Consider the following 20,139-nt stretch of genomic DNA (forward strand, 5'->3'; position numbering starts at 1 on the left):
TCAAGGTATGCTGAAAGGCAAGAAAAGCACATTCTGAAGAAACAAAGCAAGCATCCAAACCAAACTCAAATTAGCTGAGATTCTAGACTTACCAGACTGGGAATTTAATATAATTGTGGTTAATATGCTAAGGACTGTGATGAAGTGGATAACATGCAACGATGGCTACAGTAAGAAGAGATGGACACTTAAGAAAAAAATCAAAAGGAAATGCTAAAGGACAAAAACAATGTGACAAAAATAAAAAAAGAATCAATGAGCTTGAATATATGTTGCTAGAAATGACCCAAATTGAAATGCAAAGAGAAGAAAAAGAGGGAATATCCAAGAACTTTGAGATAATTACAAAAGATATAACATGCACATAAATGGGGATTCCAGAAGTGAGAGAAAGAAATAGATGAAACATCTGAAGTAGTGCCGGCTTAGAATTTTCCAAAACTAATGACAGAGATCAAACCACAGATTCAGGAAGCTCAGAAGATATCAAGCTGTTTGTTGCCAAAAATTTATACCTAAACATATTATATACAAACTGCAGAAAAAAAACAAGGAGAAAATCCTGGAAGAAAGCAGAGGGAAAAATACCTGACCTAGAGGAACAAGTAAAGTATCCAGAAGCTATGTAAGCAGGAAGAGAATGGGATGGAATGTTTAAAGTGTTGAATAAAAAAACTACCAACCCAGAATTCTGTATCCAGTGAAATTATCCTTCAAAAGTGGAAGAGATCAAGAGAATAAAAATACAGTCTACAGACTGGAAAAAAAATACTTGTAAAATATGTATCTGATACAGAACGTGCTTCCAAAATATGTGAAGCAACTCAACAATAAGAAAACATATAAGCCAATTTAAACATAAACAAAAGATCCAAACAGACACATCATAGAAGATGACAAATAAATGGCAAATAAGCACAGGAAAAAAATGCACACCATATGTCATGAGGGAACTGCAAATTAAAACAATGAGATACCACTGTATACCTATTAGAAGGACCAAATGAGAAAGACTGAAAACAATAAATGCTGACAAAGATGAGGAGCAACAAGAACTCTCATTTACTGTCAGTGGGAATGCAAAATGACACAGCCATTTTGGAAAATAGTATGGAAATTTCTTATAAAGCCAAACAGTCTTAACATAAGATCTAGCAATTATGCTTCTTAATATCTACCCAAACAAGTTGAAAACATATCCAAAGGAAAACCTGTGCATGAATATGTTTATAGCAGCTTTATCCATAATTGCCAAAAAACTGGAAGCAACCAAAATGTTCCTCACTAGGTAAATGATAAACAGTGGTCCCTCCAGACCATGAGGTATTATTCAGTGATAAAAAGAAATGAGCTTCAATCCTCCCAGACATTTAGGAAGAAGAGGGTAGGGATAAAGAGGTGAAGCACAGGGGATTTTTAAGGCACTGAAGCTACTCTGTATGAACTGTAACAGTGGATACATAACATTACACATTTGTGAAAACTCATACAACTATATATAGTATTCACAAACAGTGAATATTAATGTAAACTATGAACTTTAGTTAATAATAATGGATCAAAATGGTTCACCAATTGCAACAAATGTAGTGCACTAATGCAAGATGTTAATAAGGGAAACTGTGGGAGTAGGGGAGACTTTATAGGAATTCTCCTTTACTGTTTGCTCAATTTTCTACTAACCTAAAACTGTTCAAAAAATAAGTCTATTAATTTAAAAAAAGTATTATTATGAAACAGTAATAATACTATTACCTCATTCTCTAAAAAACAAGTATGTATTTATGTCTACCTACACAAAGAAAAGGAATGAAAATTTATCTTAGCATGGTAGAATTAGGGGCATTTTTTTTTCCTTTGTGATTTTCTAAATTTTCTAAAATGAACACAAATTATACATAACACTTTTCAAACTGTAAGGAAAATAATTTTTTACCTATTCAGAAAATTAAATACTTTTACAAAACTCCCTCTACAGAGATTTGTGGGTAAGAGCACTGAAAAATGTAAGTAACTTACCTACTGGCAAAATATTCTGAGTCAATCTTGATCCAGCAGTAGGGGCAACAGTGTTACAATGGATGTTGCTTTTCTTGCCTTCAATTGCAAGAGTATTTGCAAGGCCCAGAAGACCCAATTTTGCAGCACTGTAATTTGCCTGGCCAAAGTTGCCATATATTCCTGAAGCCGATGAAGTCATAATGATCCTAAAAGGAAAATCAATCTCTCAATATCATCTGCTCTATGTTTTGATACTGTTGCAACTCTTAAGACTCTTTTTTTCAATACCATTACACCTGTCAAAAGCAATTCCATACTGTCTCTAGGTTCTCATAGTTATGATTTCATATGTCTAAATAATATTAATAATATAAATAATCTCTCAAAATTCAACTACAAGATTTAACTGTTTTATAAAGAATCCCTGATTAGGACCTAATGAATTCGATGCATATTCATTATCGTTGAGAAAAACAATATTTATAAACATAAAATAAATTGGCAATAAATATATAAGTTAAAATTATCATAAGAAACATTAAATAAATAAGTTTTAATTCTCTGTACTCATCTCCTTGCCCCTCTCTCTTTCTGGATTAAATATTAAATGCCTCACATCAAAAGGTGCCATCTACTAACTCACTCTACTTAGCAGATGAAGTAAAATGAATCATATAATTTACTTTCAGAAACTGGTAGGATTAGAATAACTAGAAATTTCCAATAAGAAGAGGTATCATAAACAATTTACTTCTAGTAGATATATGTGAACCCTAAGGCAATAGGAATGACCTTGGCTAGTATTAGAGTGCACGGAGTCACTTGCCAGCTTCTGCCATGTTCTGAGTCACTCTCGTAAATGCAACTCTGAGAGTCCACAGTTCCTAAACAGTTTATAAAGACCAACTCACATCTGACCAGTACCAGCTAGCAGGAAGCAGACACTCATCTGTCCCCAAGTGGTCAGTGTACATACAAAATGGAACCTTGGTTAGAGAATATACTGCTAAAATAGCAGAGAAAATAAGATATAAAGAAATATAAAGCTGTCCAGTTCAAGCTAACCTGTGATTAAATGACACCAATTTATAGGGTATATACCAAAACTACATTTTTAAAGTCTGTGTATATATCTCAAGATTTTTTTCCTCAGTGTCAAAGCAATTATCTTTCTCTGTGCAGAAGAACCTAAACACAACATCACGAATCCCCCTTGATAGCCAGCCACATGCAACTCTACCTTCCAAAGTTCTGTTTCTTCATGTGATCCCAAGCTGCCCGGGTCACTTGGAACGAGCCCCACAAATGAACTCTATGGATGATATCTCAAACAAGAAATTCCTTTATTAAATACATTGTCAAAAATTAGAAAGTCATAACTCAGAAACAATATAAGCAATGATTTACATTCATAACAATGTTCATCTTACACCTAGCATTCAAAACCAACTATTGTCACACCACTCTCTGAGTAACCATTTTTGCTTCTGTTCCAATTTTGTAACCACATCCATTTCCCTTATAATTTATGATAAATTTATTGTAATCCCTGTTCACATCTAAATACAGCACCATCTTTAATTTATGCTTCATTTATATAAAAATATATATATTTTTTTATATTAAAAAAATATATAATTTTTTTATATTAGATTATTATATTATCTAATACAAATAACTAAGAATTTTACATATATATTAATAGGGGCTCAGCACAAACAGTTAAAGCATCATCATAAACCAGAGTTCATCATCAAGAAATGTTTACAAAATGCTCACTATATCACTACACCCCTATTTTTACCAGGGTTTGCAAATAAGTTAGAATAAGGGGGGGAAGGGTAACAAGTAAAAGGAGGGAGCTGGGAAAAGAAAGAGAGAAGACAATCTGCCTCTAGAGATGCCAACCCAATGAACAGGCAACCTGAGGAATGACACAGACAGGCAAACAACTCTAGCTTTAACTTTATTCTTTGCATTATAAGTTTTTAACCATTTTTACTTATTTTTGTTTCAATCTGGGGCCTCAACAAATGTTATGGTGTATATTAGAAGAATAATGTAAAAGTGAAAAAGAGTGAGAAAGAAAGGAAAAAGTAAAAAAGAAAGGAAAGAAAAAGAGAGAGAGGGAGAGAGGGAGGAAGGGAGGAAGAAAGAAAGAAAGAAAGAAAGAATAGAAGGAAAGGGTAGTGGACAGTGGTGAGCTTAGGACGACACCGAAGGAGGAAACACGCAGCTCTGCTAGAGTTCAAAGGAAAGTGCCAACATAGCCCCCTTTGCCAACAAATCTTATCTTTCTCAGCTTCTCTTTTACCCCAGTTGTTACAAAGGAAGAGGAAACTAAACGCCCCACTTTGCTTAATTCTAAATCACAAAGATATTCTGCTTTGTCCAAAAGAACTTCTGGAAATGTTACCCAGAGGCACATTCTGTAAACAACGATATAATTCACCTGAGTTACCCTGCCTGCCCCTGTTCTCAGCTACCATGGCTTTAGTTCTGATGGCTAATGAAAATAAGGCAACTTAGAGCAAACAGGAAACAAAATTCGGGACTCTGGTTTTTTCATTACCTAAACTCAATCTTTGCAACAGGGTGTTCCTAAAGGAAATTTTTCCTAGTTAGAATCTTCAAAATTACCTGATTTTGCACTTGCAATAAAAATCACACAGCCAGACCAAGATGCTAAAGGCTGTTAGAAAGAGTTAATACTGCTACAAATGCTAACCGCCTCTCAAAGGAAAAAAGAGGAAACAAATCAAAAGGTACAAAATCCTCTTGGATAACTTCTACCAACTGATCTATATTGTTTTTAATTTATCAAATATTAAACAAAAAATAGGCTATTTCCAAAGTGTTCATCATTTTCAGTTGAAAGCTTATTCATCACCTAAATCAGCAGAAGCAAAAGTAGGTAAAAGGAAGTTTTTCCTTAAATGCATAAACTCATCAAATATTTAAAGCTAAATGGATAAGCATTCAAAACAACTTACCCCAGTCTTCATCACTTATTCTACCAAAGGTACGGTCCCTCAGAATTCTAAAAAGTTGATATTATATAGGTTAGTTGGGGAAGATGTGCACACTTAAAAACTTTGCATGCACATTACTTCACCAAAAATGAAAGAATACAAAAAAAGATGGCAGAATAGGAAGGCAAGATAGAAACCTCCTCCCAAAACATATAAAAGAGGAAAAAACACAGCAAATGCAACTAGATCTGAAACGACCTGAACACTGCAGAACAGACCCCCTGCACTTGAGGAGGAAAAGAGGAGCCAGAGTGAGGCGGCAAAGCCAAGACGGAGCAGGACTCAAGCCCTCGCTCCAGCCCAGCCTACACGCAGGAGAGAGAGGAACAGACGGGGGAAGGGGAAGGCTCCCAGGAGTGCTGCATATCTGGCCCTGGGGATCTGCTCCGGGAGCACAAGCCCACGTTACACTGGGTTCTGGTGATTACTGGGGCTGGACACCTGGGGCAGGCGGAACACTCTGGGAGGCTGAGACTCCAGCCAGTGTGGAGGACAGGCAGGCTCTGCTGGTCCTGAGATCCAAAGCAGAGGCAGCTTCAAACGAAAGACTTGCCAGCAGTGGGAGGGGTACCAGAGAGGTGAGGGTTGGACAGAACTCTCTCCTCAGGAGAACATGCAGGTGGAGGGTACCTCCCCAGCCCTTCTTCAGCCCAACAGATCGGGAACTCTCGGGGTCTCCAGATGCTCCATCTGCCTTGCTTGCAATGCAGCACTGAGGCCCCTAACTGACACTGGGGGAACCAGCCCACATGGCCCAGCATCAGCATCAGACTTTGCTGCCAGGCAGGTGGAGGGAGACTCTCCCAGCTTGCTTGGCTCCATTTCAGCCCAGCCAGAGAGGTGCCTGGAGGCACCAGCCCCAAGAGCTCCTTCCTCCCTGTGGGTGTCTAAACCCCATGCCGTGCATCCAGCTGAGGCACATCACTCCACCTACCCCATTAACCCTGCAGCCCTGTCATTACTGCAGGCCAGGCAGAGGGTGGGCCACCCACAGCAAGCTCAGCAGAGACTCCTGAGCTGATCACAAAGGCAGCAGTTCAAGCGAACTGCCCACCCAGACTGAGACCACTACAGAGGCCAGACAGAAAGGCGCCCTACCCACAGCATGCCAACAACTGGGGCCCCTGCAAAATGGAGCCAGACACTGGACAGTAAAAAATCTTAGGCTTCTGGGAACCATAGCACACCTTCTTCATAAAGCTATCATTCTATAGGCCAGAAAGCAGAGCACAGACACCTAATACAAAGGAAGAAACAGAAGCCCTGACAAAATGAGAAGGCAGAGGGATTTGATCCAATCAAAACTACAAGACAGAACCCCAGAAAGAGGTCTAAATGAAACAGAGATCACCAATCATCTTGATAAAGATTTCAAATTTAGTCATAAACATGCTCACGGATTTACAGTAAAGTATTCAAGATCTCAGGGAGAACTTCAACAAAGAGACAGAAAACCTTAAAAAGAGCCACTAAGCCAGTCTCACATGATATGATAAAGGGACTGCTGTAGACAGAAATGACCTGAAGGCTACACAGCTTTCACCCGTGAAAATAAACCCACACACAGTAAAGGCAGTAGACCAACTAATTACCAAGCAAGCACAAAATTAAAACAAAGAAGCAACATCAACTATACACAAAATCACTCAAGGGATACACAGAAAGTGCAGATTACGACATCTAATACAAGAAATGTGGAGGAGGAAGAAGGGGAAAAAAAGTTCCTTTAGATTGTATTTGAAATAGACTAATCAGCAATTTAAGATAGACTATTATGTAGTAAAGAAGCTACTCTTGAACCTTTGGTAACCCCAAAACTAAAGCCTACAATAAATACACACACACAAGAATAAATAAATTTTAAGAAGAGAGAGAAATTCAGTTACAACTCTAAATAAAATCATCAATAACAAGAAGAGAATATAAGAGAGGAAGAAAGGAACAGAGAGGAGATATAAAAAATAAGAGAAAACAATTAATAAAATGGCAGTAAGTAGATATCTATCAAACTGTAGGAGGGGATACTTGACAAGGTGATTCCAAAGTTCATCTGAAAAAAAAATGTGAATTCCAGAGTCATCTGGATTCCAAAAATTCATCAGGAAAGTTTTTAAACAAAAAATAAGGCAAGAATCCCTTTTCTACCAGCTAACAAAAGCCACCATAATAAAAGCAGTATACTGGTGGTTCCAGAAAAGATAGATCAGTAAAAGAAAAAAAATTAAATATAGAAACTGACCCACATATGTCTAATAATTTAGTATGTGGTAACAATGGCATGTCAAATTAGCAAAGTAAGGATGAATTATTTAATAACTGGTATTTGTATAACTGTCTAATCAGTTAGAGATAAATGTAAGGCTGGATCCTTCCTTCACACCTTGGATTGAAATAAATCCCAAATGGATTTAAGACTTAAAAAAAAAAAAAGAAAGTATACTTACCCAGCATTGTTGACCACAATATCTACAATATAAAAAGATCTAAGTCACAAATAAAAAAGCAAACATATTTATCAGCATTTGCTTACAACTCACATTTCTTTCAAAACTGTTTTCCCCCCAAGGCAAAATAAATATAAAAGGTAAAGAGTGCTATGAGAACAAAACTTTATAATGATAGCAAAAACAATGTCTGATTCACAAACACTCAAGTACCTCATTTATCAGTGCTTTCCTCTCAAACTTACATAGCTAAATTTTTCCACCTCAACCTTCTACCAAAATGCCACCATCTTATTTACAGAATAAGCTGTGGTATGACTTTTAGGTTCTTAGGATTGAGTGGTACAAGTCATGCCTCATTTAACCTCCAAATCCACTCACAAAGTTACAAGTTTCAAAAATTCTTCCCTGCCCCTCAAAAGTCAAAAGCCCATAAAGGAAACCATTATAATGAGACACTGGTGGCCTGTCTTAATACATAATTGTATTCTCACTATGAAAAGAAAGGAATTATTTTTTTAAGATTCAAACTGCCACCTTATGGCTATTCCACCCTATGATTTTATACCTTTGTGGTCTCTATCCCTCTGTCAGATAATGTGAACATGTCTCTTATTAGCAAGACCAAACATAACTAGAAAAATAAATATGCCAGCCAAAAATACTATGGTGAGGGAACACAAATTATGAAAATTAAGGTTTTTCAAATTGCAAACATGTTGGGCTTATCTGCAGTACTGCTGCCCTCTAGCAACTCAACAGTCTTTTTTAAAATGTGTGGGACTAAACCAGGAAGAATAACTAGAGAAGGATGGACTAAACAATATATTTGAAATGCTTCTTAAAGATAAAACCTTGTATTATATATAATTCACCTTAATTAATCTGTAAGGTATTGAATCATTTTAATTCTCATCATTATAATTACCCAAAAGAATCCACTGGGTTCTCTGTTGCCAAAACACTGACTTATCTCCTATTTTATAAATACATTTGGGGTATAAATTTTTTAAACCTTTTTTTTTAATGTTCAAAAGAATTTTTAAAATTGAAGTATAGTTGACATACTATTATAATACATGGGGTATAATTAAATTACTATAAAAAGAGAACTTAGAGAATCTTATGAGTTTTTAAGAAGTTCTTAAAGTACAAAAAAAGACAAAATCTCAACACATCTCCACTTAAAAACTGTCATCTCGAACCCTCTGTAGAATAAGGTAGCGTATATAAACTACTTAATTTATAAAACAAATCTAAAAACTTCATTATCAAGAAAGAGGGAGTTTTTAATAAACAAAAGTAAAATCAAAAATATTTTATTAGGAAGGGAGAAGCTTCTGTTAGTGCCATAAATGCAAAGAAACATCACCTATTCTCCCAAAAGCATCCAGGGCTGTCTTGACAATCTTCTCTCCTGCTTCCACTGAATCTGAGGGAAAGGGAAATTAGTACAAACCTTCAGTAATAGCCTTCATGAATGACTTCTAACTGCTGTGAATTGGAGCACATGACAGACACTGGCACAGTAAGTGCTACTGGCACTCCCCCATTTCCAAGAAAAATACATTTATATTGCAAGCACATAACAAATCAAGATACAGATGATCTAATGTTACAAAAGAAATTTAGCCCCTAGACAATTATTCTTAAACCTACAAAAAAAGGCCAGAGGTCGAATAAAGAATATTTGGCAAATACTGCCTAAACAGCACTGTACAACTTTCTATAAAGATGGAAATGTGCTATTTCTGCAGTAATACAGTAGCCACTATCCACATGTGGCTACTGAGTGCTTGACATGTCACTAGAATGACAGACAAGCAGAATATTTAATTTTAAATATTTCATATCTATTTAATTTTAAATAGCCACATAGCCATTTTTCCCTTTACGGTACAAATAAAAATTTGGGAGAGAGGGAGGGAAATGCAAGTTTAATTTGAAAAAGCATGTTCAATGCTATAACCACACATGGAAAACAAACACTATTTCTGTAATACTAACTACAAAAGGCAAAACTCAACAAAATATTATGGCTTCACTATTTTCTGCTAATCAGCCCAGGGGACGGGGTCATATCCCTAGATTTTTGTGGTCAAATGGTCAGCTGTCACCTCAAAGTCACCACTGCCTCCTTCTATGTTCTCTGCAATCATAGGGGAGAAGCCAGGAAATACAGTCCCTTCCTTGGGACCCATACAGTCCTGAGTTAGACCTACCAGAGACATCCACCTAAAGGGTGGGAAAGCAGGAGAAGCCTGCAAATGCAGGCAATGTTGTGAGTAGACTGCTGATGCACGACCAGCAGCACATGTGGGTGAGCTCTTGCAAACCACCTGCAGCAGGCTGAGGGTAACCGGTCCCCATGACACGCACCTGTCCAGCCCTTCCAATGGTTATATCAGCCTCTCATTCCTTGTATCAAAACCTTTCACACTTGGAAAACCTAGAGCAGCTTCTGTTTTCCTGACTGAATCCTGATTGATACAGGTTACATATCAAAATTGTGGTGAGGAGGAGGAAAGTCTGGAATTTTTCTCTCTATAACATAGGTTTTTAAAACTGTAGAATTAAAAAAAATTAAAAACCTTTTCACAGATCCTCAATGTGGAAAGAAGAGACTGAAATACTTATCTCATTATTCCCCGCAACACTCAAAACAAACCATATTCTATTTCCTTTTCTCTAAAATTTCAAAATGAAGTCACTGGTGGTCTAATTTTGTCCCTGGCCCATAAAAACAATCTAATGTTCAGAAAAGTCAGGAAGTACTAGCTTTTTAAAGCAAATCTACTCAAGAAGGTCCCTTACACATACTACTGGAATCAATACATTAAATGTAAAGGCTGTATTTGCTGTTTATCTAAAGGACTTGTTTTAATGCCTAACTTTGACTCTTAATATTTTACAAGATAAGAAAGTCACACGGAGCAATGATTACTTGTGCAAAGGGAATATGGAAGTTGAGTATAAAAAGGGGGCATTTCACTTCTTACACTATATTACTTGAAGAATGTTTTAAAAACTATTTTAAAAAGAATTTAAGGTTATTCCGTAGGAATACATAAGACCTTTTAGTTAAAACAGGTCTTTTAAGACAAGAACATATTCATATCCACACCTACAATAATTTATTATACCATGTGCTCATTAATAAAAATATTAAATGATAGAATAAAAGTTAGACTCATGAAGTAATTTATACCAAGGTTAAAAAATTCTCCCGTATTATATAAACTATGTAGCCAAACAGCTTTAGTTAATTCAGATAAAATCTAATTTCATGATTACTCTGGAATGCTGAGATATTTGATCAGTGATTACTAATGTGAGCAATAGCATTAGTTGAAGGAAAATAAACAATTCTCTCAAATATCATACCATAGTTGGCTACTGCTTTTCCACCTTTTCTTCTTATTTCTGCAACAACTTTATCAGCAGCTGAGGAGCCTTTACCAATTCCCCTGTGGTCCCCTCCTAAATCATTCACTGCAATATAAGAACAAACAAGAATTCATTTCTGGACCTTCAAAACACAAATCAGAAATGAAATTCTATTACTAGTGTATTTGTTCAGCTATCTATCTCCCAAATTTCCTTCTATCCCCATCCCCACCTTACTAAACACACTATGAGATATGTACTTCCAAAATATGCCTCTTTGTTTATAGATGTATATGTGAAGAAGCAAAAATATTTAAATACAGGTTCATGTCATGAAATTTGTAACTTTGCAATGCCCTTCCTTTTTTCAAAAGAAAAAGAAAATGATTCAATCCACTTTTAGGAAAAACAAAGGAAGAAATAACCTTGGGATCACAGTAAGATTAAACACACAGGAAAATAATATGGAGGTTCCTCAAAAAATTAAAAATAGAATTGCTGTATGATTAATCAATCCCACTCCAGGGTATTTACCCACTCCAGGATATTTACTCAAAAGAATTAAAATCAGGATTTCAAAAAGATATTAGCACCCCAATGTTCACTGTAGCACCACTATTCACAATAACCAAGACATGGAAACCTACGTGTCCATCAATAGATGAACTGATCAAGAAAATGTGGCACATCTGTACAATATAGAATTCTATTCGGGTTTCAAAAAAAAGGAAATTCTGTATTATGCAGCAACATGGATGAACCTTGACAACAACATATTAAGTGAAACAACCCATTCACAGAAGGCCAAATACTGCATGATTCCACTTACATCAAAGTATCTAAAATAGACAAACTCGCAGAATCAGAGAGTAGGATGGTGGTTGCCAAAGATTAGAGGCAAGAGAGGAGGAGTTGCTCATCAGTAGGCACAAAGGTTCAACAATGCAAGATGAATTCATTCTAGAGTCTGGTCTACAACATAGTACCTATATTTAATAATACTGTACACTTAAAATTTGTCATGAGGGGTAGATCTAATATTGAGTGTCCTTACTACAATTTAAAAAACGATTAAATACACAATGTGAAATAACTTCTCTCTATGTCAAGAAACCTTTTGTTTACAGGAATGGTGATAAAGAACTAGTATGAGATTAAACTAGTAGACAGAGAAGTTCACTTGTAAATCTTAATAGAACATTCTGTGTCATGGGCTACAATGAAAGAAAGAAAAACAATTAAAAGAAGTCAAAAATTATCCACAGAACTAATATGTATTCAGTCACTAATTTATAATTTCTTTATATGTTCAACAAATGACTGCACTTACCACTTAACATCTCTTTATATACAATTATACATATTAATTGAGCATTTACTATTTGTAAGGAAACCTACAGAGGGAGACAAACATGTCTGAGAGTGGTGCCTGCCCTTGAAGAGTTTATAATCTGTTGAAAGTTAAGTGTGTGATGACTACAGCAATGCAAAGAGTTTAGCATAAGGTATAAAAACGCCAAATTAACTTGGTAATAGGCACAAAAAACAAAGTTAACTTGTACAATAATTTCTGATAAAATTTACAAAATAACATGCAAAACTACTGAAAAGATATGTAGGTTAGTGCCAAATAACTTGAAAAATAAAACAATTTAAAAAATACTTGGGACAAAGAATTAATATGCTTAAAAAAAAATTTTTTTTTCTTTGGAGGAATGGCTCCTTTTTTTGGATTCAGGTGAGGGTTGCATGGTGGATTGAGTAGACAAAAAGATGATACAGAGAAAAAGCCAGTGTCTAGACACACTTAAAGTCAGCTAAGCTAAATGTTTTTTTTTCTTAAAGGAAATGATGTTTTCAAACTGTAGACTATATTTTTTCTAATATAGTTTTATCAGTTTTACTGCAAATAAAAAACGCTGTGAAGGCACAAATGGAAAGTCTTATATTATCCCTGAAGAGATTAAAAAACATGGTTAAGATTCTCAAGACTAAATTCCTATTAATCATTCATTTCCATGCAATTATTCAAATGACAGGAAACAACCAGTACAAAATATCAAGATTTTAAAACATGTAGCTAACAGTCTTTTAAAACCCTTTTTAACCAAACAAAGGAAAGCTCAAAAGCCAATTGGCAAGTGTGATATTTCAGTAGAGAAAATTATTCAATTGTGCAATGAAAGACTACCCCCAAGTGGAAATTGTTCAAAGTGCAACCACACAGGTGAACACTGAAACCTGGGTAAATACTTTATTGACATAAATGATGTGCAGTGAACCAATATCAGAATATATTTATTCAAGACAAGTCTCTACCTTAGCACTAAATTAACACTGACCTCATTCAGTCATCCTACTATGACCAGAGCCAACTCACAGGGACTACAGCCTAGACTAGAAAAGCCCAGGTTACAGACTGAAGGGCTTGGATAGCAACAACGTTACAAGATTTTTTACTTGTATACAAAGAAAAACGTATCTATACTACAGAACACTGTTACTATACAACTGTAAGACTAAAATTCTAATACAGTAATAATAAATAAAAATGTTAAATACTATCACTACTTTATACTGGGATGTGCATACTTTGTGTTTTCAAAGAACCATTATGTACACTGCTGCATTTGACCTCCAAGAGGCTTTTTCAGGAGGTTGGCAGGAGCAATTACTACTTTCAGGGATGTGGAAACAGTTGGGAAAGGTTAGGTAACTTGTCCCAGGCCCCAAGGCTGCATGAAGTGGCAAAATTCACACTTGAACCTAGGTCTACTACAGTGTCACTCTACTCCTCTAATGCTGCAAGTTTTTTTAACCCTAAAACAGAACATAATTATTTCCATCCAACAACAGCAACAAAAATCATGTTTATATGGGGGAGGGAGTAAGGAAACAACAGATCAGCCACCCCTCTCAAGCAAAGGGATTTAAAACAAGTAGTAAAAATTGTTAGGATTATGATAAAGACAGAGTACTTTCAGCTGAAACTATCAAAATATACTAGAAATGTAATATGTCTGTAAGTCCTCCACATAAAATCCAGTTTATAACCCTGAAGGGCTTGTTTCCTGAAGACAAAATCTTTTGGCTACTTCTGACACTAAACCAGAGGACCTGAATACATATTTTCCCAAAGAAGAGATACAGAGGGCCAATAGGGCTATCAAAGACTAGATAAATTTCTTCCTAAAAATCCATCCCCAAGACAAGTCAACCACTAGACAGGGATGTAAAGATAGATCCAGGGACCTCTAAAACACCTTTAGAGACTATAAACATACTCTATAAATAGGTAAATGGACACCTAAATACTAAGTACCACATTATCAGGAATGGATGGCCTGAAAATGGGACTACGTATTTGTGAGATTGCCTGCTTCCCCACTTCCTCACAACAGTGGACACAATCATTCTTTGCAGTCTGCCAATTAAATTATTATAAACTGTAGCTCATTATTCTAATTTACATTTCTTCCAACACTAGTAAGGTAACATTTTATTTTCATGGGTTTACTGTTTGTACTGCTTAAATCACATTTTATTTGGCATGTTTGTCTTAAAGATTTTTAAGTGTCCTTTATTTATAAAACATTTAATTCTTTATCATACATATTGCAAATCAAAAATTATTTTATTGAAATGTTGAGTGAGAAAGAGAAGTAACATCCAAGCATAAATATTAGTTGATAAGCATATGTACACCATTTTTCAGTACTGTCTCATGTAAACCAGATAGAGAAATCTGGATTTGTCTTTAGTAATCCTTTGTGCTGTACTGGTCTCTTTGCTCTCAGAAGCTGATTGTCTTGCTCCTTCTCTTTACCCTTCACCCCAGCCTTCCCTACTGGCCCCAAAGACTAAAGCAGTCTATAGATTCAATGCAATCCCTATCAAAATACCAATGGCATTTTTTTCCACTAACTAGAGCAAATCCTAAAATATGTATGAAACCACAAATAAAACCACATAGCTCAAGCATTCTTGTTTCCCTTTTAACCCCCAACCCCAAGCAATCTCAAGAAAGAATGAAGCTGGGGGTACCACGCTCCCTGACTTCAAGCTCTACTACAAAGCTAAAGTAACCAAAATGCTATGGTACTGGCACAAGAACAGATACATAGACCAATGGAACATAATACAGAGCCCAGAAATATACCCTCACCTACATGGTCAATCATCTTTGACAAAGGAGGCAAAAACACGCATGGAGAAAGGACACTCTCTTCAGTAAATGGTGCTGGGATAACTGAACACCTACATGCAAAAGAATGAAACTGGATCACTGACTTGTACCATACACAAAATTAAACTCAAAATAGATAAAAGGTCTAAATATAAGACCTGAAACCATAAAACTTCTATAAGAAAACATAGTCAATTCTTGAACATTGTCACTGGTAAGTTTTTTCTGGCTATGTCTCCCCAGGAAAGGAAACAAAAGCAAAAATAAAAAAGCAGGGCTACATCAAAGTAAAAAGCTTGTACAGCAAAGAATATCATCAACAAAATAAAAAGGCAGCAGACTCTATGGGAGAAGATATTTGCAAATAATTTATCTGTTAAGGGGCTAATATCCAAAATATATAAAGAACTCACATAACTCAACACCAAATAAACAAACAACCCAATTAAAAAATAGGCAGAGGTCCTGAATAGACATTTTTCCAAAGATGGAGGGGCAACAGACACAGTAATCAAGTCAATCTGGTACTGGCACAAGAACAGACCCATAGATTAGTGGAATAGAATAGAGAGCACACATATATGGCCAATTAATATAAAATAAAGGAGCGACGGATATACAATGGGGAAATGACAGCCTCTTCAACAGCTGGTGTTGGCAAAACTGGACAGCTACATGTAAGAGAATGAAACTGGATTACTGTCTAACTCCATACACAAAACTAAACTTAAAATGGATCAAAGACCTGACTCTAAGTCATGAAACAATAAAACTCTTAGAAGAAAACATAGGCAAAAATCTCTTGAATATAAACATGAACAACTTTTTTCTTAATATATTTCCTTGAGCAAAGGAAACAAAAGCAAAAATGAACAAACGGGACTACATCAAATTAAAAAGCTTCTGTACAGCAAAGGACACCACCAGTAGAACAAAAAGGCATACTACAATATGGGAGAATATATTCATAAACAACTCACTGGATAAGGGGTTAATATCCAAAATATATAAAGAACTCACACTCCTCAAGACCCAAAAAACAACCTGATAAAAAAAATGGGTGGAGGACCTGAAAAGACACTTCTCCAAAAAAGAAATACAAATGGCCAATAAGCACATGAAAAGATGCTCCACATCGCTAATTATAAGGAAAATGCAAATTAAAACCGCAATGAGATACCACCTCATACTAGTTAGGATGGCCACTATCCAAAAGACAAGAAAGAACAAATGCAGGCAAGAATGTCGAGAAACTAAAATTCTTACACTGTTGGTGGGAATGTAAATTGGTGCAACTACTGCATAAAGCAATATGGAGATACCTCAAAAAACTAAAAATGGAATTCCATTTGACCCAGTCATTCTACTTCTAGGAATTTACTTGAAAAAAACAAAATCCTTGATTCAAAAAAGACATATGCATCCCTATGTTTATCACTGCACTGTTTGCATATGGAAGCAACCTAAGTGTCCATCAATACATGAATGGAAAAGATGGCACATAAACACAATGTGGTATTATTCAGCCATAAAAGGAAAAGAAATTCACCCATTTATTTGCAACAACATGGATGGATCTAAAGGGTATTATGCTCAGTGAAATAAGCCAAGCAGAGAAAGACAAATACCATATGATTTCACTTATTTGTGAAGTACAAAACCAAAGCAAGAGATGGCTTAAAGATGGCAGTGTGAGAGGTGAGAAAGAAACTTACTCCCAAAATCACATATAATATCAAAATATAGCAAATACAACTAATCCTGAAATAGCAACAGAAGAGAAGGCTACGTCAGACTGCCTACACCTGGGGAAAACAGCAGACCTCAGGATAAATGGGTAAAGTATCAAAGTTGTGATATGGCAGGACACAAGCCCTTCCTTCATGCCAGTTCACCGGAGGGAGGAAGAGAAATGGAGAAGGGAGGGGGTGGAGGGCTAGGATTACTGAAGACACAGCACTGGAGATCTGCTCTGGGAGCACAAACCAATTACATAGTGCTCTGGAGATTAGTGGGGTTAGAAAGATAAGACAGGTGGAATATATGGAGACTCTGAGATTCCAGCCACTTGTAGAGACAGGTACCAACAACCAGCCACTATGGAACAAAAGAAAGGCCGGCAGTCTGAGAGACTTCCTAACAGCGAGAGGGCTGCTCAAGGGGCAAGAGCTGCACAGAGCTTCCTGTTCAAGAGAAAGGACAAGTGAACAAAATTGTCCTGGTACACTCTGCCCAGCAGGTTGGGAACTTTCAGGAGCTTCAGGTGCTCCACCACCCTGGCTGGCAATGCAGCTATGAGGGCCCCCACCACAACAGACAGCCTGCTGCTCCTTCCTCCCGTCACAAACCAGCTGCCCCTGCCATTGCACCAGGCCAGCCAGAGGGTGGCCCCTCCTACAGCATCTACAAGTGCATAGCATAGAGCCTCCTCCTGGCCCACTGGCCCTGGCAGTGGAGGCAGGCACTGCAGCCAAGAAGCAGGAAAGAGTTCTTGCCTCCTGACAAGCACTAGCGCTGCTCGCCTGTGATCCCTGCCATCACTCCAGGGGCTGAGCAGCTCCAGGGAGTAGACCTTCAGGGCACTAAAGGGTGCCACCTACAAATATGAAATGTCAAAGGAACCTGGTTCAAACCAAAGTCCCACAAACACCAGAAAGAGGATCAAGTGAAACTGAACTCACCTGAATGTTACTGCAAGAGATTTTAAAATAAGAATCATAAACATGTTCACAGAGCTACAGAAAAATATTCAAGAACTCAGGGAGGAATTCCGGAATGAGACAGAAACTTAAAAAAATACGTATCTGAAATGAAACATACAATGGAGGGATATAAAAGCAGATTAGATGAAGTACAGGAGACGGTAAATGAAACAGAAATTAAAGAACAGGAATAAAAAGAAGCTGAGGCACAGAGAGAAAAACCTATCTCTGGAATGAAAATAAAATGAGAGAACTGTGTGACCAATCCAAATGAAACAATACTCGCATTATAGGGGTACCAGAAGAAGAGAGAGAAAAAGGGATAGAAAGTGTCTCTGAGGAAGTAATTGCTGAAAACTTCCCCAATCTGGGGAAGGAGATAGTCTCTCAGGCCATAACGGTGCACAGATCTCTCAAAAGAATGAACCCAAGGAAGACAGCACCAAGACACATAATAATTAAAATGGCAAATATCAAGGATAAGGATGGACTATTAAAAGCAGCCAGAGAGAGAGAAAAATGATCAAATACAAAGGAAAACCCATCAGGTTATCAGCAGACTTCTCAAGAGAAACGTGACAGGCTACAAGGGAGTCACATGATATACTTAGTACAATGAGGCATAAGGGCCTCGAACCAAGAATACTCTATCCGGTAAGATAATCATTTAAATTTGAAGGAGGGATTAAACAATTTCCATAAAAGCAAAAGATGGGAGAATTTACCTCCCACAAAGCATCTCTACAGTGTATTTTGGAGGGACTGCTATAGATGGAAGTGTTCCTAAGGTTAAATAGCCATCACCAGAGGAAATAAAACCATAGTAAAAAAAATACACCAATTAATTACCAAGCAGATGCAAAATCAAATGAACCACCCCCAAAGTCAGTCAAGGAATAGACAAAGAATACAGAATATGATACCTAATATATAAAGAATGGAGGGGGGAGAAAAAAGAACCTTTAGTGTTTGTAACAGTATACTAAGTGAGTTAAATTAGACTGTTAGTAAGGAAGTTATCTTTGAACCTTTGGTAACCACGAATTTAAAGCCTGCAATGGCAAAAAGCACATACTTATCGATAATCACCCTAAACATAAATGGTCTGAATGCACCAATCTAAAGACATATAAAGTCACTGAATGCATAAAAAAACAAGACCTGTCTATATCCTGCCTACAGCAGACAACTTCAAACCCAAATACATACACAGACTAAAAGTGAAGGGATGGAAACAGATATTTCATGCAACTAACAGGGAGAAAAATCAGGAAATGCAGTACTTTTATCAGACAAAATAGACTCTGAAACAAAGTAATGAGACAAAGAAGGGCATTACACAATCAGCCAAACAACAGGACATAACCATTATAAATATCTATGCACTCAACACAGGAGCACCCAAATATGTGAAACAAATACTAACAGAATTAAAGGGAGAAATACAATGCAACGTATTCATTTTAGGAGACTTCAACACTCCACTCACTCCAAAGGACTAATCAACCAGGTAGAAAATATGTAAGGAGACAGAGGCCCTGAACAATACATTAGAACAGATGGAGCTAACAGACATCTACAGAACACTCCACCCAAAAGAAGCAGGATACACATTCTTCTCAAGTACACATGGAGCATTTTCAAGAAGAGATCATATACTAGACCACAAAAAGAGCCTCAGTAAATTCCAAAAGATTGAAATTGTACCTACCAACCAGCTTCTCAGATGACAAAGATATGAAATTATAAATAAATTATGCAAAGAAAACAAAAAGCCCACAAACACATGGAGGCTTAGCAACATGCACCTAAATAATCAATGGATCAATGACCAAATAAAAACAGAGATCAAGCAACATATGGAGACAAATGATAACAATAACTCAATACCGCAAAATCTGTGGCATGCAGTGAAGGCAGTGCTAAGAGGAAGGATATTACAAAACAGGCTTACCTCAGGAAAGAACAATCACATATAACAGTCTGAAGTCACAATTAATGAAACTAGAAGAACAAATGAGGCCCAAAGTCAGTACAAGGAGGGACATAAAGATTAGAGCAGAAATAAATAAAATCGAGAAGAATAAAGCAATAGAATAAATCAAAGCAGGAGCTGGTTCTTTGAGAAAATTAACAAAACAGATAAATGCCTAGCCAGACTTATCAAGAAAAAAAGAGAGTCTACACACAAAAAAAGAATCAGAAACGAGAAAGGAAAAGTCACTAGACAACACAGAAATACAAAGAATTACGAGAGAATACTATGTAAAATTTTATGCTAACAAATTGGATAATCTAGAAGAAATGGACAACTTTCTAGAAAAGCACAACCTTCCAAGGCTGACCCAGGAAGAAACTGAAAATCTGAAGAGACCAATTACCAGCAA

The 20,139-nt window shown here is 36.5% G+C and overlaps 1 protein-coding gene across 1 annotated transcript in view; it reads right to left on the reverse strand.

The window, feature by feature from the left end:
- Positions 1–20,139, reverse strand: part of HSD17B4 (hydroxysteroid 17-beta dehydrogenase 4) — a 98,622-nt gene that overhangs the window by 62,313 nt on the left and 16,170 nt on the right. The window contains exons 3-8 of the mRNA XM_073222182.1: positions 10,862–10,969; positions 8,850–8,909; positions 7,478–7,499; positions 4,995–5,041; positions 3,242–3,326; positions 2,020–2,207 (exon numbers count right to left, since the gene is read on the reverse strand). Of these exons, the coding sequence (XP_073078283.1) occupies positions 2,020–2,207; positions 3,242–3,326; positions 4,995–5,041; positions 7,478–7,499; positions 8,850–8,909; positions 10,862–10,969 (510 nt within the window). The remainder of the gene's footprint in view (positions 1–2,019; positions 2,208–3,241; positions 3,327–4,994; positions 5,042–7,477; positions 7,500–8,849; positions 8,910–10,861; positions 10,970–20,139) is intronic.

This window comes from Manis javanica, chromosome 14, assembly GCF_040802235.1.
Source record: "Manis javanica isolate MJ-LG chromosome 14, MJ_LKY, whole genome shotgun sequence".
Classification (NCBI taxonomy): Eukaryota; Metazoa; Chordata; class Mammalia; order Pholidota; family Manidae; genus Manis; species Manis javanica.